Source organism: Lycium ferocissimum, chromosome 5, assembly GCF_029784015.1.
Source record: "Lycium ferocissimum isolate CSIRO_LF1 chromosome 5, AGI_CSIRO_Lferr_CH_V1, whole genome shotgun sequence".
In the NCBI taxonomy this organism is placed as follows: Eukaryota; Viridiplantae; Streptophyta; class Magnoliopsida; order Solanales; family Solanaceae; genus Lycium; species Lycium ferocissimum.
In genome coordinates, this window is record NC_081346.1 from 34354521 (window position 1) to 34365955 (window position 11435).

Sequence of the window (11435 nt, forward strand, 5' to 3'; positions counted from 1 at the left end):
TACAACATATGGATAGATTGTAACGTTTCCGTCGTTACATAATGTCACTCATCAAAAATTTAAAGGATAAACTTACAAAATTATTAAATTATTTAATAATAAGTAAAGACAAAATGAGGAAGAAAAAAAAGAGGTAATGACTATCACACTAAACCAGTCGTTACATGCCGTGGAACGTTTTGTACGTTTGATGACTTCAACAATATGATACAATAAAATTTGAGTACCAATCAAAACAAACATTGTATACCATACCAGGGAACTATTCCTCTTTACGCAAAACACAAATGCATCTTTAGGATGAAGGGCATCTGGCTTTTCTCTCCCTAAAAATGAGTTGCGAGCTTTACTTTCTCCTCTAATCATGTTTTCCTGTTTCTCATAATTAAAATAAGTTACTGTAACTTCTTTTAGAACCAACGGTCAAATAAAGTTGAAGAGATCAATCAACTACACAGCTGGCTCACAATGTTAATTCTAAAAAGTTCCTTTCATTTTTTCATGGAGGTATCCTATTTCAGCATCAACCCTAATCATATTACTGAAATGTTTCTCTTTACAAATAACACTGAACAATTCCCGTGCACCCTTTTCTTGATTTGGAGGCTCTGGTCTTTGAGATATAAAACACAAAATGTTTACGGCAACATGCCTTTGTTATTTTCTAAAGAGATGATCTATGCATATGGATAAATTTCCAGTTCTTTTACAATGAACTATATAAATACAAAATTAAAAAAAGAACAAAGATGACATGTACCTCAAAAGGCAGGCACGGTCTCAGACAAACTCCTAGATGGCCTTTATAGTAGATTACATTGGTTTTGGCCAAAAACAAAAACTAGGTTTCTGCCTGCAGCTATAAGCTAATGCTGCTACTTAGCAGATGAACTGTCGTCGTCCGATGAACTATGCTGCCATCTTGCAGTCAACCCGCTAACAGCAGGCTGTAGATTTGGATTTACAGGAACTGGAAACTTGTGGGCAGAACTAACTATTGTACGTTCATTTATCGTTCCAACTTCTTTGCAAACGCGATCAAGAACCATTAGGAAGTCTCTTACCACCATAAAGATCCTAAAAGGGTGAGCCTCTTCTCTGGCCGAATTTCCATGGAAATATTCAGTTATTTCTTTCACCAAGGACATGGCCACACTTTCTAGAGCTTGGAGCCTTATGATCTCCTCCTCTGACATTTTCATAAACCTTCTCATGGATTCGGAAAATCTTTCTATGTTGTGGTCGTTCAATCCAACTGCTTCAATTGATCGGACAACTTCAGCAATATTTCCAATCCCTTTAGAAAGCTTTAAGGCCTCACTACGAAGTACTTCTGAATCCATGGCAGCAGCTTTCTTAACATTTATAAGCTCTGAACTAAGGTTGGAAACAACTTGGAGGCCAAGCTTCCGGCACTTGGCATCATCCTGTTGTTGATCTTGATCTCCACCAGAAAGACGAGCACCTTCACTTCTAATGATCTCCTGTACCACAAAATGCAAGAGGGTTGTTTTCCCATCAGCTCCCTTCACATCTACAAGCTTTAGGAGGGTATCTAGTTTGAACGCATGTGCATCACCCCTATTTGTCCCAACATTCATGCGGTTGCCAGTCTTCAGCACTGCTTCCAGAAGTTTTAAGAACATTCTATTACTTCTCAGTTCTTCACAAGCAGCCTGTAGCAAAGCTTTATAAGGATTAAAACTCCCGAGAAGTCTTCTCCAAAAAACTTAAGAAAGACTTTTCTGCTATTGGTTTATGTGAGCAGATAAGAAACAAAGTACGAATACTTGAACAGGTCCAGTTAGCACGCAGTTCCATAGTTCAAGATGAAAGACATGATTATACTCTAGTCTAACAATTAGATGTCCTATAATACTGATGCAACGGCACTTCCTTCCAAAATCACATAATGCTATTTTTGAGTTTCATCAGTTGTAGGTACCAGCATATGTACTTGTTTAGCATGTTAAACACCAAGACCTTACACAAGCTTTCTTCTGTCAAATCGAAATCGGAACCGTATTATGATTAATAAGGTCGTTTGGACATGAGGTTTTTTTTTTTTTTCCTTTTTTCAGAAAATATTTTCAAAACATTTTTTGGTTATGTATTAGAATGATTTTTTGGTTAGTTTTGTAGATGAGTTTGGTTTTGGCCAATTTTTAAAGTGAATTTTTTTCCACTCACAAATTTTCAACTTTCTTTTTCAAGTGAAATGTATCTCCAAACACAACTTCAACTTCCAAATACCATTTTTCAACTTCAACTTCAAATACTACATTTTTCAAATGTCACTCAATTCATGTCCAAATGCCTAGTTAGAGAACTTAATATACAACAAGAAGCTGGAGATGACCTGAAACAATTACCTCCAGAGTTTCGAATGACTTTTTGAGGTAGTCAACCTCAGAATCAAAATTTGATATGTACAGCATAGCATCTACCCTTTTGAATGCAAAAGGTATATCAAGCACTGCTTTGAGAAACTTCTCTGCTGGCCCAAGCTTAAATGGAGAATCATCTGTATATTCTTTCAGCTTGCGTTCTTCTTCTTTGGATGGAGCCATCTTCAATAAACTCTCAAGGAGCTCAGTCCCTAGTGCATCAGCGTTACCTGAAAAAAGAAATTTACTTAATTTCTACATCCACAGACAATTATAAATTCTAGATACACATACACACTAAAAAGAACAATAGAGAAAGAATTATCTTATTGAAGGTAAAAAGTAGCAAACAGCAGAAAACCCGAAAGGTAAAGCTGTCGACATGGTTCATGAACAATATACACCAATATGTTTTTCCACAACTAAACTAAGTGAGATGCTATATCCTAATTATTAGTACACTGGAATTCAGGAGCAAAAGCCACATAACCCTATGAACACCTCTAAAATGGTCAGCTATCAATCACCTGCTAAAATCAATACTAGGAAGATCAATGCATATGATGAACAATGTATGCTGTCTAAGAATAAGTTATCAGAAAAACACCCGATCCTGTGTCAGTTAATTTATTTCATATTTTGGTGCAAGCTCTTGTAAGCATATTTCAAGATCAATTCTTCTATAACAACAGCACATGTGAACTGAATAATTAAGTACCCTGCAGAAGATCTTTCTGTCGCACGAGAGCGATCAGGCAAACAATAAAGTGACATTACCATCATCCCAGTCATATTTCAGTTTTAATTTTCAAGTCTAAGAATAATAGAGTAAAAGAGTACCTTCTAGAAGGGCTTCGCATACTTCCTCAACAGTTACATTTAGTGCCCTTAGCAAAATAGCAATGTTCTGTGACTTCTTTGGATCAAGTACCCTATTCTCTTGGCTCTGCGAGGGAAGAACAGTGCGTCTAGTCATTTCTTTTGGATTTGGAGTTGGAGTCTTCACAATAAACAAGGTTTCTATCATCTCTTCATCCAATCTGCAAATAAGTCAGCTCAATTTTTAATTGCCCCAACAAATAAAGAGGAGTATTTAATATCTGTAAATAACAAGAGTTTAGATTATCCTACTTAAATGAACTTGATTTCAGTTGATCCCACACCATTTCTCGATCTGAACTTGCTCTTACTTTATCCCAATGCAAAGTCTTCAACTTTGGTTTTGGAGTTTCCTCACTTGATAACCCTTCTATACTCTGCTCATTCTTATCATTGGTTTGTGAATTACTCGAAGGCAACTCCATTGGGGAAATCAAGACTGGATTCTCAAGTTCTATTGGTCTTAAAGGAGTTACAAGTACTGGAGGCTTAGATGCTTGCTTTGAAATTGTTGGTGTTGGAGTCTTTGGACTATCCCAATTTTTACTTGGCGGTGGTGGCGGTGGCGGTACACTAGCTGGAATACTAATCAAAACAGGTGGCATTGGCGGCGGAGGCGGTGGTGGCGGCGGCGCACTCTGCTGAATTCTCATCGGAGATTCAAGATTCTGCTGTATTCTCATCGGAGATTCAAGATTCTGGTCCCAATTATTGGAATTTTGGGGTGATGAGTCAATACTTCTGTTTGAATATCTCTCAGGAGACGATGAACTAGGTGGAGATGGTGAATCAGATTCACCATTGATGACTAATATCGGCACAAAATCTGCTAGTGGTGGAGATGTAGGATGATGATGATGATGATACTGAGGTTGTTGAGCAGCAGTATGAACAGCAGCAAGTGACTTTTTTGGACTCAAACTCACAGGTGGAGAAATGCTCAGCGATACAGAATTAACTGGTGAGCCTGAACCAGAACTGGAAGATGAATATGAAGAAGATGAGCTAAAATTCTTCACTTCAACAGCAGCAAAAGCCGATCCAGTTTCGATCGAACTTTCTCTACCATCTAATGATTCTCTTGGAGAGTAAAACTCATCAGTATCTTCAGTTCTACGAGATATAACATCTGGTAAGTTTCCATTATTTTGCCTTAAACTAACTCCATTTAGTGGTGGCAATGGATGGATCTCAGGTGAATCCATTTTTCTTGAAGGTGCAGCACTACTAACATTGCCGCTACGACGAGTATCAATCCCAGTACTATGTGCACTGACCATAGTACCCAGGTATAGAAATTCCGAACTTGTTTGAGATGGTCTTTGTAGTTTAGGAATATTACTACTTGGGTTTCCATTACTGTTACTGTTGGAGTAATTGAACCGGGTGCTGCTATTAGATCTGTGTGTTTTGGTATCACTAGAATTAGCTGAAGCTTGATTATTATTTCTTCGCTTGCGGATATGCAAGAAGACAGCAATAGAGAGAAGAATGAGAGCAGCAACAACGCAAGTAACGGCAGTGGCGATGAGTTTGGAGTTAAGGGGTTTGGATTTGGAGGAATGAGGAAGGATGAGAGAAGAGATATTAGCAGGAAAAGAAGCAAAAGCAGAAGGGGAAGGTGGGGGTGGAGGAGAAGGAAAAGAAGGGAAAAAGGGAGTATTATTGTTGTTGTTGTTGTTGGTATTAGGAGGAGTAGAAGGAGGTGAAGTAGAAGGTGGATGTGAATCTTGTGGGTAAAAGGGTTGGTGAAGAACACGGCGGTTGTTGCCGGTGACTGTGACTGAGAATAGGAGGAAAATCAAGAAGAAAGAAGGAAGCATGGTGTTAGATAGAGAGGAGTAACTGTCGGTAGCCTAAGCTAAGCTAACAAGAGCACACTGTGAGGAGAGAGAAAAGAGAAGAAATGTGCATCAGTCAGCAGCATCTGTGCATGGATTTGTTTGGAGTAGAGAGCAGTAATTGAGAGTGTGAAAAGGTAGAAACAGGGAGTGATATGATTAGAGACTAATCAGATAAAGAGATGATGAGTATAGTGGACCAATACGCGCTGCATCCAGCTAAGATTCTGCTCCTCATTTTCTCAATCAACAACCATGGTGGACTAAACCCCAACTGTGGAGGAATACTATTTTACTATTCCACAATTCATCATGTTTTAGAGATTTTGACGTATTTATTGGAAAACATTTAATTCTTGTAATATTAATCATAAACTGTGTTTGCCTAAATTATGTTCATGTCCTCCTTAAATGAAAATAATAATAGTTACTCACTCCGTTTCATTTTATTTGGTCCTATCATAAAAGTAAAATATATTTTTACTTGTCCATTTCAGCAAATTAAGAGAATTTTAGTATTACTTTTTCTCTATACTACTCTTAGTATTAAATAACTACATAAAGTACTAGAAGTCAAATTTAGAATTTCAAAGTATCATTAATAAAGTTAGTTTAGTAAAATGTAGGCTTAATAAAAAAATTCTTAAAAGATGTGCCAAGTAAAATAAAATGGATGAAGTATATGCATTCTTTTAATGTAAAATTCGAAAAGGAATAACGGAAATGGACTAAAATGCTCCTAAGCCCTAACGTATTGAAAATGGTATAAATTTGTCTTTAATGTTATTTATTGAGTTAAAAATGTCCCTATGTCTGCCTATTGGATCCTAATTGTTTTGAGTGTTAACTTTGGGTTAAAAGTGTAACTTCGTTTAACGAATTTATGAGATGACACATATTAGACTTTAACTAAATAAGTGGGTGTGATATTGGTCTATGTGGTACCAACCATAAATAATCCGACCGATCTGAATTAACCAAAAAATATTAGAAACCATGTTTCTGTACTAGGTTTCTTCAATGCTCCATGTTTTGCAATTGAATGGATTCAAAAAATAATAATGTCTTCTACATTTGATGCTGCGATTTCAAAATTGATGCAAACAAGCTCAAATTTGTTCCATATCTAAGTTCAACTGAGCTTTTCATCCTATAAAAATAGTGAACTCTTAATTAAAAATCCAGCACTAATAATTCCAAATAAATAAATTCGGATGGTTGTGTTTAAAATCCATTAAATCTAATAAATCAATACCACCTTTAATTAAAGCTTCACATATGTCATCCCTTAATTCTGACAAAAAAAGAGCATTTTTAACGGTAAAGGAAATTAGGGTATGGTAGGTGGAAGGAGGATTATTTTAACCCAAAAATTAATGTTAAGGCAGATAAGGTTCAATAGATAAAGTTGGGAAAATTTAAACTATTTCCAAACTATTGGGGGCATTGTTTTACCCTTTTTCAAAAAAAAAAAAAAAAAAAAAAAAAAAAAAAAAAGGATGTGTTCTCAATTTTCTGTAGTGATTAATACTTGATATCTTGGATCAAATTTTGTACCTAACGAGCTGAAAAGAATTGGAGGGAGTATTTATTTACTTAAACATAATTATTGATATTAGAGGTTGTTTGATTCACATATTAATTATGCAAGGATTATAATATACTATAAATTGTTTATGCGGTAAACATGTAACAATAATAATGAAATAGTTATCCGATTAATAATAATGTAAGAGTTTTTATGCAGTAAATACTAATACATTTTATGTAGGAGATCACCTATTTTAAGGTTATCTTTGTTCTTAATTTTTTTTTATTTTTATATTGCTAATATATGTATTACGGAAAAGGCTCAAATATGTCATCGAACTATCGGAAATGGCTCATTTATGCCACTCGTCAATAGTTTGGCTCATTTATGCCATCAAATTATAGAAATGGCTCATTTATCTTTATCGAACTATAGGAAATGGGCTCATTTATCGCCACTCATCAATAGTTTGACTCGTTTATGCCATCATCTGTTACCAAAATGACTCATCGATTCCATATTTCATTAAAGTTGGTTTTACAATACCATATATGACACGTGGCCTCCAACTAGATTATGTTTGTGGGTGGGCAGGGTGTATGGGTCGGGTTTTTTCTTAATTTGATATTTAAAATTGGGCTGGTTTAATTAAATGACGTAGACCTCTAATTGGAGGCCACGTGTCATATCTTGTATTATAAAATCGGCATTAATGAAATATGGCATGGATTAGTCATTTTGGTAACGAGTAATGGCATAAATGAGTCAAACTATTGATGAGTGGCATAAATGAGCCATTTCCTATAGTTCGATGGCATAAATGAGCCAAACTATTGACGAGTGGCATAAATGAGTCATTTCCGATAGTTCGATGGCATATTTGAGCCTTTTATGACCCAACGCCAAAATTAGGGTCCTTTATATTTGGGGTAAGTTCAAACTTCAAAATACTCCAATAAATATACTTTCGGGCTTTTGGTCTTCCAAATTTACTAAAGTAAGCACTATCGGTATTCGTCAAACACTTTAACAAATTTTATCTATTAGATTTAGGGAATTGTGAACAAAAAGATTTAACCAAGAAAGTTTTAAAAAGTCTCGTTAAATTCTAGAATTTTTTTAAAAAAATCGTTTATTTAAAAACCTGCACTAATTTTTTTTTTTTTTAAAGATCAGAATAGCAGAACTACAAAAGTTAAACCTCCAATGTGAGTTCGCACTAAAACCTTTCTTTTTCACAATTTTTTACATCTAACAAATATATTTTTCACTATTAGACAGAGAATCAGAGACCAAAAAATACTTACTTTGACAAATTTAAATGATTAAAATAGTTCATAAATGTACTTATCCACTATTTTGAATTTATCACAAATATAAAGAACATTTTTTGTTATTTTCTCTCAATTGTTGTGTTTAGTTTGCCAATGAAAATATGTTTGCTGTCCAATTCAAGAACAAAGTAATGAGATCTACTTACTCACGACTCACACGAGTCAACTCTTGGATGTTTAAAATTTGTCTTGTATTCGGTTTATCATCAAGCGTCTCAATAGAGCACCAAAGAGAAAAAACAAAAGAAAAAATAAATAAACAAATCAATAGAGAACCAAAAAGGAACAAAAAATAGCAAAAAAGTTCTTGGGATCAAATTGTTACACAGAGATTAAATTCTGGACGAGAATTAAAAACGAGCCTACTCTTTTTTCTTACTCCTCAAGTTAAACGAGCCTTGATTTATAGGGTTCTAAATTTTGAGAATGTCGCCGAAACATTGAGTCCGGAACCTAAATGACCCAATAAAAACCCAAACGAATCAAAATACCTCAAGAAAAAAAGTTGCTACCAAACTACCCTTAACGCACTTTTTTTCTGCGTTATATAAAAGTGAATTAACCTTCCCCGTTAACATTCGTTAGCCGAGCTTTTTTTTTAAAAAAAAATATATTTTTCCATAACGCAGCATTTTTCTGCGTTATGCAACTTCATGCAACTCCACCCACCATATATGCAACTCCAAGCGAAGTCATTAAAATATAATATTTTATTTATTTCCAAGGGTTATTTAATATTTTATTTAATTAGCCTTTTTCTCATATTTTGTTTGTATCCACTTTTTAATTACATATATAAAGTAGTAATTATGTAATTTAATTACATATAAATTATTTCTCAAGATGTTATTTAACTATTAACTTATAATATTTAAATTCACCGTTTTACTATCATAAAATTATAAAAATTCCGCACTTATACTCTCTAAGGGATATCCGCAACTAAAAGAATTATAAATAACGCAAATTACTTAATAAAATATGCCAACTATTTTTTTTTTGGTAACTAATATTTGTATTAATACCAAAGGAATAATTACAAAGCAGCCAAGCTTAAACACAGCTTGCTTAGTCTCGTAGGGTTCACCCCTAACAGTTAATACTCTATTGTCAGAAACTAACTACTACAAACATCTACTATCTAGGACTCTAGTAGGTAGTAACTTGCACTAGAACACTTATCATAAGACTTCAGAACCTGCAATGTGTCGACTATGTTTTCTTTGTTGGAGGAGCTCTAACATTGCATATACACGCTATTTCTTTGGCTACCTGCTCCCATTGCTTTTCTACTTTTTCAAAGATTCTCGTGTTTCTTTCCCACCAAATAGCAGCTATAAACTCTGGATAGACCATTCTGAACAGTTGAGCCTGCATAGTTTTCCCTTTAGTGATCTGTAACATAGTTTGATATTGAAGTAGCCAAGTTGTCACCACTGGCCACTGGATTTGTAACCATTGCATAAGTCTCTTCCACACCAGTTGGGTATATGGACATTCATGAAACAAATGATCTCTCGTATCGTTGGCATTGTGACATAATTGACAGATCGGGTCCACTTGGATTTTCCACTTTCTCAGTCTGTCTGACGTAAGGAGCCTGTTTTGGATTTGACGTACACACGATGAAAATAGTCTTAGGCCTCAGTCGCGTTTTGACAGAAAGCGAGGTTTCCACGTGGAACTACGGGATGATCTCCAATTGAAGATACCAGTGTTTGGTCAAGCCTCTTGTTGCGGTTGATGTTTGATGGACAGCTTGTAAATACTCTCTAGTTCCTAATATCTTCCTCACCATCCAACTTGCTTGTTGAGGGATGTTAATATCCTCCAATCTTTGCCCTTTGAGATAATAAACATGAACCCATTTTATCCAGAGCTTATCTTGTTTATGTGCCAAGTCCCAGCAGTTTTTTGTGATAGCAGCCTTGTTCCATGTTTTCAAGTTTATCAAATTCATCCCCCCGGCTGCCTTTGGAAGGCACATCCTGTCCCATGACACTAAGGCTTTTTTGGTGATTGAGTTAACCCCAGACCATATAAAGCTTCGACAATAAGCATTGATAGCCTTGATTACTTTGGCAGGTAAAACAAATAATTGAGCCCAATAAGACTGAACACCAAAAATAACTGATTTCACCAATTGGATCCGTCCTGCATATGATAATTTTTTTTTGTTGTCTGTGATGAGATTCTTGTTACCACCTTCTCGATTAGAGGTTGCCATTGTAGGATGCTCAGTTTCTTGGTTGTGAGGGGTACTCCGTGTATTTGAAAGGTAACTCTCCTAGCCCATACCCTAGATAGTGGGTCGATCCTTTCGAGAGATTCACCGAGTCCGGACCTCCCTATGTACACTGAGCTTTTAGCCAAGTTGGGTTGCAACCTAGATGCCCTTGAGAACCTGATAAACTTGTCTTGCAATTTTGTAATGCTTCTGAGATCAGCCTTAGCAAATAGGAGCAAATCGTCTGCAAAACATAGGTGAGTGATACCTAGTTTCGCACATCTTGGGTGAAATTTGAAAGATTTGTCCTCTTTTAGCTCAGCCAAGCTCCTGCTGAGGTATTCCATTGCGATAGCAAAGAGATACGGAGATATGGGGTCTCCTTGTCGCAGTCCCTTGGCAGCCTCAAAGGGTGGAGATGGTTCTCCATTAATGAGAATAGAGTAGTTGACCGTAGTGACGCAACCAAGGATCCAATCCAGAAATCTCTTAGGAAAACCCGGACCCTCCGATGTTGCAATTATGGCCATTCAACAGAATCGTAAGCCTTTTGCATATCAACCTTTATCATACATCTAGGTGTGATGTGCTTTCTAGAGTAGGACTTTACAAGTTCATGGGCTAGTATGACACTATCAGCTATCTTCCTGCCAGGGATGAAACCAGATTGGGCATGAGAGATAATAGCTGGCATCACTTTTTGTAATCTGTTAGCCAAAATTTTTGCTATCAATTTATATAGAACAGTGCAGCACGCAATGGGTCGGTACTCCTTAATAGTAGCTGGATTTGGTACTTTAGGTAGCAAGGTTATGGTTGTACAGTTTACAGCTTTGAGCAGTTTCCCTGTGCTAAAAAATTCTAATACAGCTTCATTTACCTCCTTGTTGATCACAGGCCATGCTTTTTTAAAAAACAACGCATTAAAACCATCCACCCCAGGTGCTTTGTCGTCTCCAATGTCACCTAATGCAGCATATATTTCCTGAGTTGTGATGTCTGAGCATAAGTCTATTTGTTGCTGATGGGTGAGGCTAGGCCCTTTTCTCATTGTAAGCAGGTTCACGGCTTCCAACTGATGGGCAGCAGTACCCATAAGCGACTTGTAGAAGGAAATGATCTCATGTTGTATAGCAGTTGGTTCATGTAAAGTAGGTCCAGCAAGGCTAGTTAGCACATTTATTTGCTTTCTTTGTTTCCTGTCCTTTATCACAATTTGAAAAGTATTTGTTATTG

General features: G+C 36.0%; 1 protein-coding gene across 1 annotated transcript; it reads right to left on the bottom strand.

Moving 5' to 3' along the window:
- Positions 1–405: 405 nt before the first annotated feature.
- Positions 406–5333, bottom strand: LOC132056756 (formin-like protein 1). The gene is made up of 4 exons (XM_059449092.1): positions 3519–5333; positions 3228–3427; positions 2373–2617; positions 406–1676 (listed from the first exon to the last, which is right to left on the bottom strand). The coding sequence occupies exons 1-4, from the start codon at positions 5087–5089 to the stop codon at positions 876–878; spliced, it is 2817 nt and encodes a 938-aa protein (XP_059305075.1). The 5' UTR covers positions 5090–5333; the 3' UTR covers positions 406–875.
- Between the last annotated feature and the right edge of the window lie 6102 nt (positions 5334–11435).